The 22,274-nt window shown below is 38.3% G+C and overlaps 1 protein-coding gene across 3 annotated transcripts; it reads left to right on the forward strand.

Annotated features, from left to right (window-relative positions):
• The first annotated feature begins 3,307 nt into the window (after positions 1-3,307).
• LOC121911051 (ribosomal protein S6 kinase beta-2-like) lies at positions 3,308-20,747 on the forward strand. Of its 3 annotated transcripts, none has more exons than XM_042432391.1 (16): positions 3,308-3,583; positions 5,204-5,258; positions 5,439-5,476; positions 5,586-5,700; positions 6,076-6,144; positions 6,272-6,419; positions 7,508-7,565; positions 7,692-7,792; positions 8,289-8,379; positions 8,699-8,789; positions 9,979-10,086; positions 11,817-11,879; positions 12,840-12,917; positions 15,461-15,568; positions 15,676-15,788; positions 16,540-20,747. In XM_042432391.1, exons 2-16 carry the CDS (start codon positions 5,205-5,207, stop codon positions 16,715-16,717), a joined length of 1,413 nt encoding a protein of 470 aa, XP_042288325.1. In that variant the 5' UTR covers positions 3,308-3,583; position 5,204; the 3' UTR covers positions 16,718-20,747. The 3 variants fall into 3 exon arrangements, with proteins under 3 accessions (XP_042288325.1, XP_042288323.1, XP_042288324.1); XM_042432389.1 differs by having other exon boundaries at positions 3,309-3,571; XM_042432390.1 differs by lacking the exon at positions 3,308-3,583 and adding an exon at positions 3,657-3,752.
• The last annotated feature ends 1,527 nt before the right edge of the window (positions 20,748-22,274 follow it).

Raw genomic sequence — 22,274 nt, forward strand, 5'->3', positions numbered from 1 at the left:
GGTGCTGAACCCTAGAATGGACCAAATAGACACCAACTTTACCAATGCATGCCAGGTTTAATCCCAAAAAAAATGTTGACGCCGATTTAAATGCCATGGTTAAGTGACATGGAAAGAATTCCAACTAAAGGCTAAAACATTTTGACGTTACAAAGCATGGTTGGGTCTGGAGATCAGGAGTAAAATTCCATTTTTTTCCTTTTGACTAAATGCAGCTGGCAACCTTAGGAAAATTATCTTATCCACTAGAATTTAAACTGTCGATTATGTACTTAAAAGTTCACTTCCTACCAATGTTACCCATATTATGTCACGGTACTCATATTATCCTAATTTTTTCCCCATAAAAGGGAAGATTCTCTATAGGGTCCACAGACAGAGGGTTGCATATGCTTTACAAATTGTACAACCCAAAAATTTGATGTTGTCTTTGATAATATTTTTTCCTTTGACAGGAACTTCAAGTCCTTTCAGTCAAACTCCAAGAGAACATATTACACTAGTACTTGCCTTTCTGCCTAGGTTGCCTTTCAGTTTCAGAATAGATTTTACTGTTAGACTTTAAGGCTTCGCGGAGAGATGGTCCCAAGTTACACATTTTTCCCTTACATAATGAGCACCAGTGCAGTCTGAGATCTTTACATAGGGGTTTTCCTGTTTGTTCACATCAATGCATTTGCCTAACAAGGTTTTTTTCAGTATGTGCCCCGAAGCTATGGAACTAAATGTTTAAGTATCTCAGGTAAGCCAAAAAAAAAACATATTTTAGCCTAAACCTCCTCTCAAAACTCTAATTTTTACATTTCCTTTCTTTTCTTTACTCTTTTCTTTACGTTTTGCCTAGATATTATAGTTGTCCTAATTATTGCCTTTTACAGCCTTCTATATTGCTTGTCTTCCCCCTGTTTTTATGATATTTAAATCTGTCTTTTGTGCTATAAAACACTTTGTAAAGTGTTATCACTTATTATTACATTATCGTCAATTTGCTCCGGTCTAACATTTGTAATTATCAGAAAAAAGCTAAAGATCTGTCTGCCTACCTGCCTGACTAAAACTTCATAAATGAAAAGTGAGATTTCATCACCTTAGAGTTAAGGTTACTTGTCTATCCAGAAATATTGTAAACTGTAGGGTACATAATTATTACTCACCAACAAGAATCATTGTAATCCAGGAAGACTTCATATTCTCAAGTCTTTATTTTTTCCTTTCACTGACAGCTATGATGTTATTGTCTAACAGACCACATTGACTTCCTCTTTAACTACCTGCCCCCTGTTTCCATTGAAGGCTCACTTCTATATTTTGACACAGTCTTGTTACCTCTTTCGGTTTGACTGTTAGAGAGCGTCACCATCCTGTAAGCTCGCCATTTGGTTTTGCAACTCAGTCTCACAATCTGCGTACAAATAACATGACTTTACACTCATATTGCGTGCAGTGCATATGCAAAAGTCCAATTTGACGTGCAGGTGTTTATGCCAATTTAATGCCACATTTTTAACCTTTTTTGCATGTCATTTAACGCCGTTGGTTAGGTTTAGGCACAAAAAACGCTTGGTTGGGGTTAGGGAAAGATCATGGTTTGGGTTAAAACAGTAAAATGAGGTAAAAATGTCCTGAAGTCATGCTAAAAATCTCTTACTAGAATGCCCGATGTGACACCAAAAATCTAGGGTTAAAATGCCCAATATCACATTGCAGATGTGTCATGTTAAACTTGCCAACAAATTAACTAAAAATCATCTAGCTATCCACCCAAACCGCCTCCTCCTAATAAGCCAAAACTCACCTAGCCACATTACGTTGACGTCACTTCCCTGCTAAGGATCGGTGTATCACCTACACCCAAATGTAAAGTCGTGTTATTTGTATGCTGATTGAAGAGACCAGGCTGGGTTTTTATATTTCTAGCAGGTGGAATAGCCTACCTCAGGATCTGAGAGTGGCTGAAAGAGCCTTTAAACTACTGTCTTACTTAAAGCCTTCAATCATTTGATTTTCATATTGTTTTGTATGCATTAGTCTGCCATTGCCTTACTGTTTTATGTTTGTACTTCTACTACGTCTTAGTTTGTCAGACACCTGTAAAGCACCTGTAAAGTGTTAACATGTATGAAAGGTGCAGCACAAATAAAGCCTGATTAATCAGTTGAAGTTTTACTGTTGAATGTTTGCCAGTGCCTCCAGCATGAGCTGATGTCAACGGAAGTAAAAACCACAAAGTGGAAAATATTCTTGAAGCTACTTTTATCCTGAAACAAAACAGCAAAACTTCTGTGCATGTTGGCCAGATTTCAAGTTCAGTAACTTGTTTAGTTCTGTATCAAAAGAATGTCTTACAGAGAAAGAGGATGCTATACTGTAATGTAACCATGCTGTGAAGAGGTGTCTGTTTCACGTTCTCTCACAACACAGCTAGACTGGGTTACGTTCAATATGACAGTAAGAACATGTACATTCTTAGGTTGGATTTGAGGTTTTTCTATAGCCTATAACTTTCCCACTCACAAGTGGAAGTTGGTTAGATGGGGACTGTGGTGCTGATTTTTTTTCTTGATTCTTTTTTTTTTTTTTTTACTTACCCACAGTTGTAGGCTATCTAGCCATAGTGATATGTCCAGGATTTGAGATTTCTGTCTCTGGGGTATCTTCCTCCACCCTAATGTGAGGAGAAAATGTGTCTTGTTTTTTGTAATTTGGGTGAGGTAGCCCCTTTAGCAACAAACAAAGTAACTGTAATACTATATTATACTTTTTTGTGTTTTATCACAGATTCAGTTATAATTTCATAAATGAAATAGTTTTATTAGAAGGTGGTTAGATACAATACCACTAATACCAATCATCATCATCATCATCATCATCATCATTATTATTATTATTATTATTATTGTATCATTTTGTTGTCAGTAGTATTAGAAGCAGCCATAGCATCATCATTATTTTTAGTGTTATTATTACTAGCTGTAACAGATTTTTTTTTTTTACATTTTTATTGCAACATAAGAATAGAACAGTTGCACAACATACAGGTTCAATACTGCATTAATCAAGTCACAAACATTATCAAGTTAAGCATACAAACAGAAATAAAACAAACAATACATTTATAAAACTTAATAATATCAGTAGGAAGATGAAAACAATGGAAGCTGTAGTTATTTTTTTCTTTTTCTCCAACTTAATTGGCCAAATATTGAAATACACAACAACAAACAAATAATACATAAACACAAAGTTTGACAAATCCGCAAAGGACAAAGAACAACATAAAGGTACAGGATAAAAAAATGAAGAAAAAATAAATCAAAAAAGCAATAGAGATAATAGACCTGAGTAACTAAGTAAATAACTCAAAGGAAGATTGACTCCTTGAGTGATGACGTAACAGGTTAAAGGTCCAGGCAGAGATATCAACAGCAGGCAGCATAGCTCCGTCTGGTAACTTAGCTGTGTAAAGTGTAACAAGAATAATGGCAGCCACTGCTATCTATGTATAAAACACTGCCTTGCTTTTCAATCTACCGGACTGTCAACTGTGAAAAGGAGTAACCATTGGATGAAGGTGCGTGATCAGGTGAAATTCTAACTAGCGTTAGCATGTTTATTAGCGCGCTAACGTTACCTGTCAAACCGGCGGCCAACGTGATGATGGCGAACATTTAGAACTGTCAGCCAGTTGTAACCAGTGTGAAATTCTCCAAAAAAAAGTAGCACGCTATTAAGCTTACAGACCATCTGTGGACGTAAGTCAGCTCAGTGAAACCACAACAAATGCTGTCATGTTCACATGTGCGCTTGTTGTTTTGGGTGTTATTAGCATAGCGTGCTAGCGTGAGAAGTTAAGCTAGCTCTCTTTAAGCATTGTAGCACTGCCGTGTTTGGCCACGATAACTGCTTGGTGGAGGCTCGACTAACGTTAGGTTTTGGGTAGGCCAAAGTACTTTGAGTTGAGATGCTCCCACACGTTTACTAAACACTGTTTTTACCAACACTCTGTCAGCTATAGTAGCTAGGTTTGGTGTGTTGTGTTTAATCTCTCAGCATTGCCTGGGTGACTGGACGTTGACCATTTGCAGTAACGTTAGTTCACTTGATCTCAAACTGGGATCCGGAGACTTCAGCAGGGCCTTGATGAAGTTTAACAAAATCAGTTATAGACACACCAACTTTCATTTGATCCTCAAGAAAGATCAGCAGCTGTTAAAGGATGGGTTCACAATTTTTCAAGTCTGTCTTAAAACAACAGTAAGGAGTACATATAAACATTGAAACAGGCTTTTCTTGCTGTAATCATTCCTCCTGTTCATACTGACTGTTAGAAGATCCCTTCATAAAGAACTTACAATGTAAATGATGGGGGATAAAATCCACAGTCCTCCTTCTGTATAAAAATGTATTTAAATGTTTATCTGAAGCTAATATGACGATTCAGCCAGTCAAATGAGTCAAATCAAGTAGATATCTTCTAATATTACAGTCTTTTTAGTAAGTCCCTCTTTTTGTTACTATACTTCCACCGCAGCTCAACGGGGAAACACTGTCTGAGGAAACACAAAGAGGGAATTTGATGCTAAAAAGACTGTAAATGTGGCAGATAGCCTCATATAAGCTTCATGTAAACTTTTAAATGCATTTTTGCATAAAATGACTGTGTGGACACACTGTGGATTTTGGCCTCCATTACATACATTGAAAGCACATTTGAAGGGGATCTTCTAATAGCTAGTATGAACAGGAGGAATGATCACAGTGAGGAAAACCTCTTTCACTGTTCATATGGACACCTGACTGTTATTTTAACTTGAAAAATTGTGAATCTGTCCTTTAAGTGTATAAGGATGAATGATCCCTATGATCCCTCTTTGTCTGTACAGCGCATTCAGTTACACAAATTAACTATTACAACAAAGCTCTGGCTATATGAGATAAAATTACTGATTTTACTGATACTGTTTACTTCTGGGATACTATTCAGATTCTAGACTGACTATAAACTTATGCAGTGTTCCTGTAATGTCTAATTTCTGTTATTACTGTAAGTATTGAACAGTTCTGTTAGGTTACTGTTACTCAGGATTGAGCGTGTTTCATAGTTGTAGAGCGACACTACATTCCTCACTGAAGTGAAAGTATTAATGAGCCTCTGGTCAAATGAAACACAACAAAGTGTTTGACTGTGCTGTCTCTGTTCCAGGATGGCAGGAGTGTTCGACATAGACTTGGAGACAGAGGACATCAGTGATACAGAGGTCTGATCACTTTTATATCAGAAATACACCACATTAGCCTCATTTATTTATGGTTTCTTTGGTTTGTAAGATAAGGTGTCATTTAAACAGCTTGTCTTTAGTAATTGTAATGATGATGATAATGATGCTTCTTATCATTATTTTGTTTAACCCCTGTGGCTTGTGGTTCCCCATCTGCAGGATGATGTCTGTGACTTCACTGTGACAGAGCCAGAGAAGTGAGTCCAGTTCACTGTCAAATCTTAACAATATACACTGAAATAGTGCAAAATGCAAATTTATACTTATCCTGCTGCTTTTCTGTGTCACACTTATTCTCTATCCCAGTGTTCAGACAGAGGAAGTGGAGCTGACCAGTGAGAGCGTCAACAGAGATAGTGAGAGAGTTGGACCTGATTGCTTTGAGCTTCTCACTGTGCTGGGAAAAGGAGCGTATGGGAAGGTGTGCATGCTTGTGTATACGTGTGCATATTTGACAACCACAACCATGACTTGCCCCTTGAAATCTGTCTAGTTTTAGACTTTTGAATCTTCTTTTTGTTAATAATAATTAGAAAAGTAACTATTCAGACAAGCAATTAGAACAAAATAAAACTACAACTTATTTTGTTGATTGTTTTTATTAATTGTTAGGTCTATAAAATATCAGAAAATAATAAAAATAAGATAAATAAAAATACTGAAATGATCTATTGTTATTAATTGTTTCAGCACCAGATAAAACTATCTCTTTAAACATTGTTAGGTCCTAGCTTAGTTCAATACACACTTCTTTTTTATGTTATTCATATCAAAACAAAATGTTTTTTTTTCCCAGGTTTTCCAGGTGAGGAAGGTTCAAGGTGCCCAGATAGGGAAAATATTTGCCATGAAGGTCCTGAAAAAGGTACTTAAGCCTAACAGCTTCCCCTTAGACACAAATTGTAAGATATTGAGTGTATTTCATCCATTTGTCCTCCTTCCTCAATTTTGTTTTTCCCTCCTTTCCCTTTCTCTTTCTTGTTTGTCCCAAGGCTAAGATTGTGTGTAATGCCAAAGACACGGCCCATACGCGAGCAGAGCGTGAGATCCTGGAGACGGTGAGACACCCGTTCATCGTGGATCTCCTGTACGCCTTCCAGACTGGGGGAAAACTCTACCTCATACTGGAGTGTCTGAGCGGTAAGATAGAGGCACTGAGGGATGGACTGGTGGGTGGAGGAAGATGAAAACACAGGATGGAGGATACACTCACCTGATCAGACCCCTTAAAGAGGAACTTCTCCCCTGTAAATACGTTGATTTCTTAAAACTAGGTCACCTATGTAGTAGAAATAGGCAATTATTTTTTAAATTGATACCCTATGACTAGACAAAACTGAGAAAAAGGCTGTAGTTCCCTATCGCTCATAAGGGGGAAATCATTTCTTCAGTCCAGTTTTGTACACGAGGATCATAAAACAAACACACTGGAGGTGGTTATGTGGACCATTGCAAACTTACCAAGAGCTGCACACAAGCCAGAATGCTGCATCGGTGGATACATCGGTGCCAGTGGACATTCAAAAAACCTCTGAGTCTGCAGTCTCCATTTCAGCTTGGTTTGGGAAACAATCGTGGACGAAGGGGTGAAAGACTGTAACCAAACGCTGTTTCTTTTATTGTTACGAGCCTGATTATGCTCATGCTGAATGCAGCTGCATAAGCTACAGGTAACACACACTCGCTGTTGTGCTGTTCTGTATTCAGAGTCGGCAAAGTCAGTATAATATTCGGTTTATAAAACAAAGTCAGGATTACCAAAGCACTGTGAAGTTACTTGCAGCACATAGTTTTCAGTTCTGTCTCCAGTCTTTTTGACAACGCTCACCTGGCGCTGGCATAGTTCTGCTTCCTCCTCTATACTCTGTTTTGTCTGAAAACAACAGAAAACAACATGGCGGACGGAGTGTTTTGGGAGACCCCCCCCCCCTGACAGTCCTTGAAGGCACCAATACAAAAAATGAGGAGTTTAAGGTAGATCAGGATACAGATACAGGGAAGACAGAAAAAAGTTAAATGTCATTCATATATAATTCTACCCACATTAGATCCACAGGAATCAACTTGAAAATCTGTGAAGTCGTCCTTTAATTCTTAGCATCTATGGCAATATGGTTGTTTGAGGGGATAGAAGGGATCGAAGTAGGAGAAGAAAACGGAGAGATGAAGGAATGGGTGGGAGGAAGAATCCCTACTACCACTAACCTCACTGTACTGTTTGTCTGCAGGAGGGGAGCTGTTCATGCAGCTGGAGAAGGAAGGCATCTTCATGGAGGACACTGCTTGGTAAAGATTTCCTCTCCTCAGCTAAATGTTTACGCATATGCAGCAACTTCCGGTTTGCAGAGCTTTATCATGGTAATGATGGTTTCATTTGAAATATTTAATTTAGGTCATGGTCTTTGTGTGTAGTTTTTATTTAGGCGAGATCACACTGGCTCTAGGTCACCTCCATTCTAACGGGATCATTTACCGAGACCTCAAACCTGAAAACATCATGCTCAATCACCAAGGTACCGCACCATGTGTTTGTCTGGAAACATATGCAAATAAATATTAGCAAAGTAGGATATTTGCATTAAAATATTGATATATAAGCTTAAAGTAAGTATATTTAATGTCAAAAAGCACAAAATGACTGTTAATGTGTGTCTTGCGTTAAAGATTATTGAAGATGTACTTTCTCTATCTAAAGGTGTCAGGGTTCCCATGGCTTTTTAAAAATATTTTATTATAATATAGCTCTTAAATTAATAAATATGCCTTACTTCTCTTAATCACCAGCACTTTACATTCTAAAGATATGTGAGGTCATCTAAGCTTTAGGATGTAAATATTCTATAGGATTTATTAAATTGACATGGTTAGAAGTTAAACATTAGACTTCTGTGATACCAACATCATACATATACCACTTGAATAGTTCATCTCAGTTGTAATATGCAGTAAATGCAGCCTTACCGATGAATCAGGAATAATGATCATTCAAAAGCTTCTTTCTATTTAAAGGACACATCAAGCTAACTGACTTCGGCCTCTGTAAGGAATCCATTCATGATGGAACCGTCACACACACCTTCTGTGGCACCATAGAATACATGTGGGTAACACTGCACTCGCTCTCACATACACACACATCTATAGTTCACTTCCACACTTTCTTGATTTTTAACTCCTTTAACATCCACATGTAAAACTGGATGCTAGCCGCTAGTTGTAACATCATGTACAAACTTAGAACTTTGTGTACTTCGTAAATGTGCAAATACAATTACCAAACAAATGCACTTGATATTCTGAGATACAGTATATATATATTTTTTTAACCATCATAAATATTAACAGCCATTTGTCCACACTTTTCACTTCACTTTTCAATTTCTTTTTTTTTAGTCTCTCTCTCTCTTTCTCTCTTACAGGGCTCCAGAGATCTTGACCAGGTTGGGTCACAACAGAGCAGTAGACTGGTGGAGCCTGGGGGCCCTGATGTACGACATGATGACCGGATCGGTAAGCTAGAGTTATGTGAGAGAATAGTTAATAATTGCATCATGAGGAAAACTATGTCAGGACATGGTGATGGCCTGATGTTTGGGGGATAACCACGTGCTTCAGCTGGGAGGTTTGTCTGCTCTGTCTCCTCTCAGTCAGCCATGGTTAGAGCACCTCTAAAGTAAGGCAGTCTTACCAGGTGCCCACTTCACTCCAACTCACTCCTCTTATAGTGAAAGAGCAGCTGCCTGAGCTCTCACTCTGTCACTCAGAATGAGAGCATCGCCCCTGGTTAGAATCTCATCTCTGCAGCTTGTATCAGTGTTCTCATTTGTCAGGTCTGTATCCAAAATGTGTTACAGTAGATGAGGGTTGGAAAGAAGACTGACCTGCAAGTCAAAGAAAAGCTTTTAAAGACCAACCAGCTCTGTTACTGAGAACAACCTGGGCAATGTTGTGCCTCCCTTCTTGAATTTTTGATTTGTTTTTCACAACTCCTTTGGAGCCCTTGAGTCATTTCTTATTGCCTTACTTTACCAATACGCAGGCTGAATAGTGTAGCCTAGGTATTTTATTGAGGGAGAAAAAAGTGATGCAGAGAGTGCCTGGCCTGTGAGGATTTGCCTGTAAGTTACCCCAAAAATGACAGAAACCTTACATTTCAACTTCAGCTGTTTACTGAACAACTGCACATTATTATATCAACAGAATGCATGGCAATGCATTGTTAACATCTCTCTCATCCTAGCAAAGTCGTCTCATGTCAGCTACTGTCTGGATTGTGCAACACCTTTTTTAAAGATATGAATTACTGTATCAGTGAACTGAAAATACAACACATGCTTCAGAATGCCCTTTTTGCAAGTCTTTTATTGAGCGAATGGGTCAAACTGTAAGAAAGCAGAAAGAAGTAAGTTCAGAGAGATTTCTTTGACTACTTAAATAAAAGTTAACTGATTAAACTGATAACTGTCTAACTCACATAACAACAACAGTATCAGTGTTATACTGTCATGGGTAAATTTTACCATTTAATTTACCATAAGTGAGTGATATTACTACATGCATTACCACCCAAAATAGCTTATTGGTGATACTGTTCATCCCTACTGTGGTGGATTTTAATCTGGATTCACAGAATAGAGTGAAAGCAGAAATTTTGAGCTCCTGTAAAAACCACTGACTCCCTCCTGTGATCCCCCACCAGCCTCCATTCACAGCTGAAAACAGAAAGAAGACCATTGATAAGATCTTGAAATGTAAACTCAACCTGCCCCCATACCTGACCATCGATGCCAGGGACCTCATCAAGAAGGTCTGTAACACACACACACACACACACACACACACACACACACACAGAAGATGCCCAAATGTAGATTTGGACCATTTTTTGCTCTCCTGGGGCCTTTTCATTCTTCTGACATAAAAAGGCCTGAGTCAATGATGCACACATTTTTCAGTGTAATATGTTTAAGCCAACTAGGGTTGCTCTTGACCAAAGGTTTTCCTAGTTGACTAGTAGTTGTTAGTTCAAACCATTAGCTGACTAGTCATATTAATTTAATTATTTAGATATATATTTTTTAGGGGATCAGAAAATAGTTTGAGTTCCAGGGCTGAGAAAGAATGTTATAAGTAACATTGTTAACACTACTACATTACAGAGAAATACAAAACTGTAATATTGAGCCTTAAGAATATAAATTTTACAAGTGCACACATGAAGTAAGCCACTTCTTAATGACGGTGCTAATGGCAAAAGTGGTCATGATTCTGAATATGTCGGAACAACCATCAAGGAGACCTTTGGATGATTTCCTGCCCAACAGTCTAGTCACTTTTTGGCTGGACTGCAGGGACCAGCCTTATAAATGCAAATGTCTGTTGTTGACTGACTGAGTGACTGATTTAGTAACTGACTGAGTCATGAAGATGGTGTAAATTCATCACTTGCCTTGGCCATGTCGCCACGTATTGCCACTTCCTGTATCTGTCGTTAAAATCAAAAATCAAAAGCCCTCTAGCGTTTCATACACATTCCAGACATACTAGGTTTTAACCTAGTCTTGTCAAAAACAAGGCACATCTCCCGAATGGGGTTTAAGGTTGTTTTTTTTTTTTTCTTTTCCTGCGACTAACTGACCAATGGAAACTTGGTCGACTAAGACTCTTCTCATCAACTGTAGGCTTGGTCGACCATTAGGGGGCAGCCCTAGAAATTAACAAATTGGCAGCATTCTTGAAAGAATAAATGCATTTGATCAATTTGCATTGATGTATCATTTCTAATTGTCTGTGAGGCTTCTGACTTTGATTAAACCACTCAGGCAGTGTTTAATATGTTGGTTTAAATTGCTTGTGAACTCCAAGGAACATGATCCTCTTTGATATTGCAAAGTGGGTGCATGTTGTTATCTAAAATAAATTAATTCTAGATTGACTAATGAAATTTGAAAACACATGCAGTAAGCACATTAAAGCCAAGTGTAATATATGATGTTATTGAATAGAGCACATTACATTATGCTGATTGTTTAAGCCATGAAAGTAAAATGAGGCCTTGCCAGCTTTTTGTTTTAGTATGTGTTCCCCTGTCTTTCTTCTGGAAAGGTGCCCTGTCATGCAAACAAAGTTACCCCTCTAACTACACAGAGTAGTCCTCTTAAAAGCAATGCATACTGTAAAATTTGGGTAAATCTTCTAAAGATGTAGGCACTGGGCTTCAGCCAGTATTGTGCTCAGTCAGTCCAAATCACTTTGGTCCAGTCAGGAACACCTGTGCAATTCAGTACAACAGCTCTGCTATAAATTCTACTTTTATGAAGCTTATACACTTTCAGTTTTTGTTGACAATGTCAGAAAGTGATAATTCAACTTTATGTTTATTATTGAGGTCATAGTAGGTGGTGTTGGCGCACCACTTTCCCTTTCAAGTGAATGGGAAAGTCTCAGACTATTATATAAAATTTGAGCACAAACTTATTTGTAAACACAATTATCAAAAATAAATGCACCGCTCTCTCTTTTTTACTTGTTTTCCAGCTGTTGAAGAAGAATCCATCCCAAAGACTTGGCTCTAGCAAAGCAGACTGTGCTGATATTCAGGTAACTAACTATAATAATGGGTTGGTCTGGTAGCCTCCTGGTCAAGACATATACCACATAACTGCAATGTCTGTGGTTCCATTCTTTCTCTACCTCTGTTTCCTGTCCTTCTGCTACTTTCAGCTGTCAAATAACAAAAAAAACTCCAAACTAAGCAAAGCAAATCTGCTCTGTCAGACATGTATGAGACAGAACTGAAAAACACAGCTGAAACGCCTCCTGTATAGACAAACCTAGTATTTACTTCACCTTGCTTGCAGTTGTCACCTGCTGGTGGTTAGTGCACACAACAACAACAACTACTGTCCCCTAGAATTAAAATGCAAGCAATGTGACGTACCTTCTGCTAGCAGTTGATACAGACACATCACTAGACCACAGTTTATACTGGGCCAAATAAAGCCATTTTACTTAAAACATACTGCACACACTAAATATCCTCTTTCCACCTTGTGTTTACATGGCATCCTGGCTATCTGCATTATAACTGGGTGAACCAAAATACATAAAAATACAAGCGTAAAGGCAGAGATATACAGAAGATGTGTTCTAGAGCAGTGGTTTTCAACCCGGGGTCCCAACTCCTATTAGGGTTCAGCAAAGCTACGCAGGGGTCAGGACGCCCTCTTGATTTTAAGGGGTGTAAGAATTTTTTTCTTTTTTGATATATGACTCAACATTTAACTCATTTCTGTGAGGAAAACAACTCAATTTCATTATTTTTAAAGTTTATATTATTTATTTAAAAAATACAGAAATAACAAAATAGCCAAGTGCCAGGGAGAAGAGGACACTCAATTTGTCAAAAAGAAGCCTTTTAAATATGTATTATGGTAAAAATGTATAAAAGGAGAGCAGGGGTAGTCAGTCTAATCAATGGTAAAATAGGGAAAGGGACAGCTGGAAAGGGACCAGAGACAGTATTCTGTATGAATTAGCATCTCTTTTGTTCCTCTGCAGAAACATCCATTCTTCAAGCACATCAGCTGGGATGACCTGCTGAACAAGAGTGTGGAGCCACCATACAAACCACAGCTGGTAAGTCATCAGTTGTCATTTTCTTCCTGTTGTGTCAGCGAGTAGCTCGTTAAGTAAATTATATGCTTGGTATTCTGGTGTAGTTAATTCAGCAAACAACATCATGCACTATGAAAAGGCTGATGATTTTTTGCTCTCTTTCTTTCATTACTAAACGCTCACTGTCTATGTCCTCTTACTGTCTTACTTGTGCTGATGGACATAATTTATAGTAGGGACTATGGGGATATATCCCCACCACTTTTCTAATGACTTAAATTGTCCCAGCCACTAACTTGATATTAATTGTGTTTATATCAAATATAATTTCCATCAGCTCTACATAGGGGTAACTCCCTCATGTTCCCATTGGATGAGAAATAGAGTTTCTATTGGTGTTTGTTTGCTTTGTTCCTGCCTCCTTTACATGCAGCGATATTATTGCTGGAGTGTATTTTGGATGAATCAGAAACAGCACAGTGCCCTTTGCCTCCTGTGATCATAACATCATGGTCTCAGTATCAAATTAAACACACTGATTGTTCATCATCATCATCATCATCATATGCTGTACTGTACCAGAGCCTCGCTGACCACTTTCTTCCTCTGCAATCTTTTGGCAGTCAAACCTCTTGCACCTCTGGCAGTGAGGCTGGTCCACTTCTCGATGTCGTCTTCTGTCTCATGAGCTGCTTCCTTCTACTGTGCCTTAAAGCACAATACGTTCCAGTGTGTCATCAGTTCTTGAGATGTGTCCAAAATAGTGAAGTTTCCTTTGGATAATAGTTTCAATAAGTAATGGTTTTGTGCCAATCTTTTCTAGGATGAAATAATTGGATTTCCTTTCGATGTACGATATCCTGAGGATCTGTCTATACGTCCACATCTCAAATGCTGTCAACTTCTTTTCATCAGCTACTTTAAGGGTCCATGTCTGCACTGCCACAGAAGGCTACTGGCCAGACAAGACTCTTGAAGAGGCGTTTCTTGGTGCCAGTGCTCACAGATCTATCTTTCCATATGTTCCAGAGCTTGGTAGTGCTTGTGTGTGCCATTGCTGTCCTTCACCTTATTTCCTAGCTGCATTCGTTTGTCATTTAGTTCTGCACAACGGTATGTAAGGGAGGACACTTATTTCCATCGTGTTGTTTCCGATGTAGATGTCAGCTTGAACTGCATTTTTGCTTATCACCATAACTTTGGTCTCTTTGACATTTTCAGCAATCCAAACTCAGCAGAGACTTTTGTAACATTGTTGAGTAGTGATTGTCTTCTGTTGTGGCTAGAATACACCCCCGTTGTTTTCACAACTTTGAACTCACCCAACCTAATGGAGACTGCTGGGTCTAACTGTACCCAACGTTCACTGAGCGTTTACTGAATCAGTGTTTCTCCTATAATTACAACAACAAGAACTCCCGCTAGGCCAAAAAAAAATTTTTTTAATGTCAAAAAAAACGCCAAATATCCATTGGGAGTGTCTGTGCAGCACTGTTCCGGTACGTGAGTCTACCTCCATGTCGTTGCCTGGGAAACTATTGATAGCGTAACTCTGTTAAGGAATATGGCATGTCGGCGTATCGAGCGGGAAAGAGTGAGCGACAGGAAAGTGACGGTGGATGCGAGCGGAGCAGCATCCACCGTCACTGTATAGTACAGACTTCAGTGTAACAGTTTATAAATGCTAAAAAGTCAAGTCAGTTGTTTCCCCAAGTGCTGGAAAAGTGAAGGGAGATAACTCCAAAGTTAGCAACAATGGGTTAGCATAACTGACGCGGAGAAATGTGTGACTGCAGAGTTCACTGTGCACTCTGTCCCGTTCCCTTCATTTTCATAACTTGTATAGTAGATTAGAAGTTCAATTCATTTTCATTTAGCTTTGTTGTTAATACAGACATCAGAGAGAGACAGAACAAGAAGGAGAGAAAGGCCAGGCCAGGCAGGGAAAGAAAAGAGGAGTGAACACATAAGAATTTGCACTATGAGCTGTAATGTTTCCTCCTTCTAATTTGAGCATTGTCTTAAACAAATTTCTCCCATCACTTATTCTAATTTTGAGCTGTAATATTATCTCATTGAGCACATCCTTCTGATGTAATCGTTAAAAAGCAGTTTATCCCATGTGCAAGGCCAAAACTAGACAAACATGGTTGTCAGTGACAGTGTATTACATAGTGGTCGTCCATATAGGCATCAGAGAGAGATACAGGCAGACAAAGAGAGAGAGAGAGAGAAAGCGACGGAGCTCAGGCCAGGCAGAGAGCACCAGTTAAATTATGTATTCAAAAGTAACAACGCTGTGATTGCACTGATAATTTCTCACGTTTAATTGTGTTCAACAAAGTATTAATTTTGCAATGAAAACCTCCTAAATTTTCTGGGGGAGGACCCCCGAACCCCATGCCAAATATATGTCCCCACCACTCTCCAAATCAAACCTACACCCTTGCTTGCACCTTCATACCTTTTTGTATACCTTTTATAAATTTTTCTTTTTCTCTTCTTCACTCTTTTCTCTCTAACTGAATGGTTGTGTCTGTGTTCCCCTCTCTGTCTCTCCGTAGCACTCGGACGAGGACGTGAGCCAGTTTGACACCAGGTTTACCAGACAAACACCAGTGGACAGTCCAGATGACACCTCACTCAGTCACAGTGCAGAGCTTGCCTTCGCTGTGAGATACTGTTCCTTATCAGTCTTTTTTTAGTCTAGTTTATAGTCAGGCTATAGAAACCACAGTTTATGTTATTGGTATCCATCCATATTGATTATTCCCATCAGGGCTTCACCTACGTGGCTCCTTCGGTCCTAGAGAGTCTGAAAGAAGGCTTCTCATTCGAACCCAGAACACGGCCTGTACGTCGACACAACAGCAGCCCACGCACACCCATCAGGTAACACACACACACACACTTGGGTAGCTCGACATTCTGTGAGTTTATTTATGTTTCAGTTCTGGTGGTGTGTTCGGGTGGGGTGGGGGGTTGGGGTTGGGCAATTGCAGCTTAGATTGACACTAAAATGAAAATAACTTAAAGGTCAGTTCACCTTAAGTGAGCCTGGTCAGGTTAGGCTAACCCGTTGTTGCTAACTTTGGGGCTAACCCCCTTCACTTTTCCAGAAGTTGGGAAAACAACAACTTTTCTTGGTCTTGAGAATCTGCAGCATTTATTAACTGACACACTGTAGTCTGTACTGTACAATTAATGCCATATTGACAACTTACTGCAAACCTTTTCCTCTGCTCCGCTCACATTCACTGTCACTTTTCTGCCACTCGCTCTCTCCACTTGCTCAACGATACACTCACTTCACACACACACATTACACACTGCTCTGTTCCTTAAAGCAGCTACATTACTCTTATAACGGTACCTTTCAAGTAGATGTTCTCTTTATACATTCATGGTAGATGTCCTTTGAAGAATGAGGAGAAGGAGGATTCTGGGATTTGATGCACTAGTCGATGACTCAAAACAATTCCATGATAACGTAGGGTGATAACGTGCTCACACAGTGTGCGAGTGAAAATCATTAGTATTAATGATCGTGTGAAATTCTGCATTTGCTGCAGGATGAATGTAGGGTGCTGTAATGTTTTGTCCTCTTTTCTCCTGTCTTTTTCTCCTTTTTTTCATCTTTTAGTCCTCTGAAATTTTCCCCAGCCGGACCCTTCAAGTCCAGCATCGACGGAGAGTCAGACCTGTTCTCTCCCAACTCTCCACCAACAGCTCCAGTTTCCGTGCCGCTGGAGAACGGAGCTGCTAGTCAGCCTATCAGGACCCCTGCCAGGAACAAGAAGCAGAAGGGACACCGGAGATGAAGACCTTGGTCAGATTAACATTTTCTCTAGTATAGGTAACAAGGGTCAAGGCAGGGAGCTGTGTTTTGAGTTTGCTGGTATCATATTTTATTTGAAGTGGTTTAACTTGGAGTCACTGAAAAGCCAACGTTTTTTTGAAATTGAAATCTTTGAAAATGAATACAGTACTACTTGGAGCATACTGTTTGTCATAGTGACTATCTACAGGTAGATTAATCACTGGAGCAGCGTGGAATTTCCATGCTTTTATTTTCCTCAAGCTAGTTCAAAGAACTTTAGTCTTATTGTCTATCACAGATGATAAAACAGACTTGACTGCATAAAGCTTTAATTTACAACTTCATTATGTCACTACAGATCTGTCCCACTGTGGCACTAATACATGGGAAACACTGAAAATATTTTATTCAAATAGAACTAGAAAGAGAACAACAGAAGAGTTGATAAACCATTGATTTTTCTTCACCAAATTACCTAACTCTATCGTGAGCAGTCGAGGTCAGCTAAGTGACTGATTGATTGGTAACAGTGTTTCATTTTGTATGTACATGGTAGTATAATTACAGAAAATTGAAGCTATGATATAGAGTTTTCTGGGGTTTAATTAGTTCATCAGCTTTTAATTAGTTCATCAGAGTTTGTGCAAAGAGGTCGCCTATCATAGGCTGACGTTTTAATTAAGATAACTGATGAAGGTCCACTTGATTGAAGTCTTTTCCATCACGGGTGAAGTGTGAAACTGACCTTCAGATGTGAGGTTATCAAGTAACTTGTGGCTACACAACCCGAAAGTAGTGAGATTAGTTGTATGTTGGGGTGGAACTGTATCATATAGGAATCTACTGAATGAAATGCTACATCAGACAAAAATAATGTATGTAAATAATGTATCCATGAATGCCAAACTTGATCTGTAGTGAACATTTCTTAGAAAACATGGCAACTATCATCGGTTTCTCAATTCTCTGAGCTATCTTATCAGAGAATCTTCATGCCTACTGCCAATGTTTTTCACAAATGCTATCCTCTTGTTGTACAAACGGACCAATCACATTAGAGTGGAGTGCACTTAACAAGAGGGATATACTCTGTGTTAATGTGGATAACCGGGAGGTTTTCATCCTCTTATCATCCTTCCTCAAATTAGCGCCTGTATAGAAATAAAAAAAGACCCGTGTTCACATAAGGATAGACATCCGTACAGTCAGTACAATAAACAGTCAGAACAGGCTGTAAAAAGAGGTGCTCTAAGAAAACAGAGGTATAATCTTGTATAAAGAGTATTTTGGGTTACCGAACAAACCTATTTTTACATATGAAACCTAGGTCAAATAGTATTTAAAAATAAAATCTTCAAATTCTAGATATTTTGATGTGTTTGTTATGGCCTGACATACCTGTAAGGGGTGATGCTGGGTTAAATCACCACAAGCAACCTCAATCAAACACTTAATTCAGCACTTGGATGGATTACAAAGAGGTTATAAGGTACTTTTGATGCCAAAATGTTTTAAGCTCTTTGATTTTTTTTTTTTTTTTTTTTTGCATCAAAAAGCTGAGAGGCAAATGGACTATAAGGGCACATGTCACTATATCTTCTATTACTGCAGTTAGAAAAACAGTGAAGCTTGTATGTGTCTTAAGGCACTATAACACGGGCAGCTCTTCAAGGCAGCAGAGACAAAATAATCTTGAGCAGTGATTGTAAGTGCAAATGTTACAAATTAATTTAGGATAACAAAATATTAATTTATTGGCCAAATCTATAATTAATACATCTTTAAATTATTGTTTCCAATCCAGTGATGTATGTACAATTTTTAAAAAAAAAAGACATTTTCATGAATAGGATTGTTTAAGATCCTCAACATTTCCTTACATCTGTTGGATAAATCACCAATTTTCTTCAATGCCTTGTGATGTCGACCAGGATCTTTACTGGAGAATAAAGAATGTATTTACCAGGTGAAAACTATCCTTTGCAACTTACGGAGACTCAAAGTGTTCATCTGTGTTAATTTGACTCGGACTTTTTGGCCATTTGGAGACAGCGCGACATCATATGAATATATACAGACACAATATTTAGTATAAAAATTAAATACTGAAATAATCCAATGCATTTTTAATGGTAGTCAGTTCATTCTAGGGCTTTCACTTTTTGAACTAATTTCCACCCTCCCCATTTAAAAATTAACTAAAATTACCAACAGAATGTGAAGAAATAATAGTTTGACATTATGTCAAAGACATCTATCTACTGTGTAGCAGAGATATCTACTGAAGTTAGCATGTTAACCAGCTAGCCCTGGCCCACCCTAATACCACTTTGTACCTCAAGAGGCGATAGTGAGTCACTGTAGCGTCCAGTCTGCCCTCAGTCTAACATGAGAGTAAGAAATAGTAGCACTTCCTCTTCGAGGTTAGATTTATTCAAGCTAACATTAGCTCAATATTAGCACTGAATTGATATTGCTATCCTACATAGTTAAAGTCCTAGTTACCTAGCTAGCTAACAGAGCACTTATAATGCACTATTGATTTGGCACTAACATAGCGTAGCATAAAGGACACCCCATATTTCTGGTGATATGCTGCCCCCTGGAGTGTGGAGTATGAATTTGACAATTCTTACACATTGCACCTTTAACAATGAATGACAACAGCTATATTTTCATTTGTCTTTTTTTTTTTTTTTGTTTTGTTTTTTTTCTTAACACCAGCCTAACATCATTCTTCCAGCAATCGAATGTCCAATAGCTTTGAACTAAAAATGCAGCAAGCAAGGTAAAACGTACAACTCACAGGCAAGCCGAACAGCCCGACTTCATTGCTATTGCATATTAGCCAGAAACAGACGTCTATCAACTTGATCTGGATCAAGTGCGGCTCTCTTTTTATTTACAATATTACCTGCCGATGAGAACACCTGTTCAGAGTGTACAAAGGTTCCTGGTACACAGGTATGAACGAGTCAGCTTTGAGAGTTGTGGGTATCTATCGCACCCTGTATCTCTCCACCAAAGCAACCTCCTGAATGGTGTCCCCCGTTTTTAAAGCCCCTTCTGCTGGATCACAAGGCAAACTACTTCAGACAATCTGTTGCGCTTATGGCCTGTAAATTTTGAATTCGAACAGGTTATTACAGTTCGAATATTACATTTTTTCCCACATTTGAAAAAATGTTTGAATTTTGCATAATTAGCAACAGCCCTAGCTCAGTAGCCAAACACGTGACTGGCCTTGCCCAGTTTGTCTTGAGTGACAGACAAATACTTTGTGATGAAAAGTGGCACAATGAAATGAAACAGTCACTGGGGTTGTTTGAAAATGTTTGATGTGAAAGCACACTTTGGAAAAAGGTCATTTTTAAATAAAAACTGAACACTTTGGGTCTCCATAATATTGAGATTGAGTTGCCTTTTTTTCCCCTTTTCTCAAAAGGAAGACTTCCATTTTTCTGCTCCTGTTTGCAGGTCTCTCCTGCTCATAGCGGTAGGAAACTGGTCTGACTCAGAATGTCTTCCTATCTTCCTTCATTAGTACTGGATATAGCGTGTGTACATGTTTGATGCTGGGCTGTGAACAAACAGTTTGTACTCTTAACACTGCAGTTCATATCTGTAATGACACTGTAACTATACAGTGACAAAGTATGTTGTACTGTTTTAAATCACGGTATAATGCCAAGATAAGTGCACCCAGGGCTGTTTTTTTTGAATGAAATCTAACAACTTGCTACAGTCTCATAAAATATGCAGTTGGACAGCAGGAACAGCTGTTAATTGTGTTGAGTTTTGTATATTTATTTACATAAATAATTAAAAAGTGGTATACACAGTGCTGTGGAAGGATTCTACACCTCTTGAGTTAATAGGAATTTTACAAATGTATATTCTAAAAATGTGATTCAAAGATGATTGAGTGGACTTTAGCTAATGTTTATGATCATTGCTGCATTTTTCTTTTGTGTCATATGTTCCTTCTGCTAACTGATGAAGTGTTGAGAATAAAAATATTGATTGCTGAATTGTGTATTGTGATTTTGGTGTTGAAAACATAATTTTATTCTCTGATTTCAATTCAATTTTAAGGTGGAACTGGTTGTAAAGTCCAAAAGCTTAACTCATTACGGTGATTCATAAGAAATCATGATATTTATATTTTTCCCTTGACGAACATAAAAATAATGTAGTTCACTTTCTTATGTGTTTAATAAGCAAGGAAAAATGACCAGCAGAGCATATTTAATTTTTTATTAGAAGCTCATTAAAGGCCAAGTTCTGTGGTATTATGTATTCCCCAGATAAAAGAACTTTTCAGTGTGTTCCACAATGTTCTAATTGAGAAGATTTAAATCAGAGATGTCCAATATTTCTTAGTTTCCAAAGCTTTCAAGAAGCATTCTTTGAAACCGCATGTGAAACCTTTACAGTATTACCATCTGCCTTGATCAGTTCTTTTCCTCCACTTTTGATTATGATCAAAAATGGATCACATTTTGATCACATTTTTGTGGTCTTCTCAACAGGATGGTTGGAATCACAGATGTTCCCTTCTGATCTGCTTTCTTTCAATTCCTCTCTATTTTTACGGCTCTTTGGTGTCATTCTTGCAGTCTTCCTGCCTCAGCCTCAGGACACTGATATATATAAGACCTTGTGAGTGTCATATGTTGAAGAATAGTTTGGAGCACCTGCACCTGCAGTGTATGCATCTTGTAACATTTTCAGTATATCCTGTGGTTACAGTGAGGAAAAGATGGTGTGTGTGACAGTTGGCAGACATGGCAGTAATCAGGAATCAACATTAACCTAGTAAGGTGATAATTGAAAAGATAGTTAGCACTAATTAAAGCAGCATGTAATCAGGAAACATTAACAAAAAAAGAATGAAGCACTGTAAGGATGAGCATCAGTAGAGACAATATAGATAAAAGCAGAGGAAATTAGTCATTCTGTTTGGGTGCCTTTTTAATTTGCCAATATTATGTTTATATTATATTTTTTCAAAGTTTTTATTCAGATGAGAACTTGTTTAACTTGCATAAAAGGGTATTGGTCCAACTCTTTAGGATTATATAATAATAAAAAATAAGACATTTAAAGGAGACCTAATATGCTTTTCCTTATTTTCAGTCATAAATATAATGTCACAATGTCAGATGTTCATATTATTCCAGTGTTTTTTCCTACTTTCAGCATGAGCCTGATGTCGGCTTGTGATGGATTCCTTTGTAAGGACATCACTCCACACATAGCGCACCAATTCACTGCTCCACTCCGCTAACATTTAAGGGTAGTCGCGCTGAGCCATGACTCAAGCTGAGCTGGCAATCTGTGTGTTTTTCCATTACACAGCAGGACAAAGTAAAATAAGTAGTTTAAATGTTGTAGGTGTGCTGGTCATCTGCAGCTCTTCATCAGACATCATCATCACTGTGGCTATTTCTGCTTGTACTATTCCTCCCAGTGCTATTTCTAACTGATTCACTCAACAAATAGCTCCAGATATCTTCATATGTTGTTGTGTTGACCGGTTTTTAGCGCTGCTAACA

Source organism: Thunnus maccoyii, chromosome 2 (assembly GCF_910596095.1).
Source record: "Thunnus maccoyii chromosome 2, fThuMac1.1, whole genome shotgun sequence".
Lineage (NCBI taxonomy): Eukaryota > Metazoa > Chordata > Actinopteri > Scombriformes > Scombridae > Thunnus > Thunnus maccoyii.

Bases quoted from the DNA above. Each gene is read 5' to 3' on its own strand.
- LOC121911051 (XM_042432391.1), top strand. From the start codon at position 5,205: ATGGCAGGAGTGTTCGACATAGACTTGGAGACAGAGGACATCAGTGAT. The intron at 5,477-5,585 runs GTGAGTCCAGTT...TCTCTATCCCAG, and splicing joins ACTGTGACAGAGCCAGAGAA to TGTTCAGACAGAGGAAGTGG. The intron at 11,880-12,839 runs GTAACTAACTAT...GTTCCTCTGCAG, and splicing joins CAGACTGTGCTGATATTCAG to AAACATCCATTCTTCAAGCA.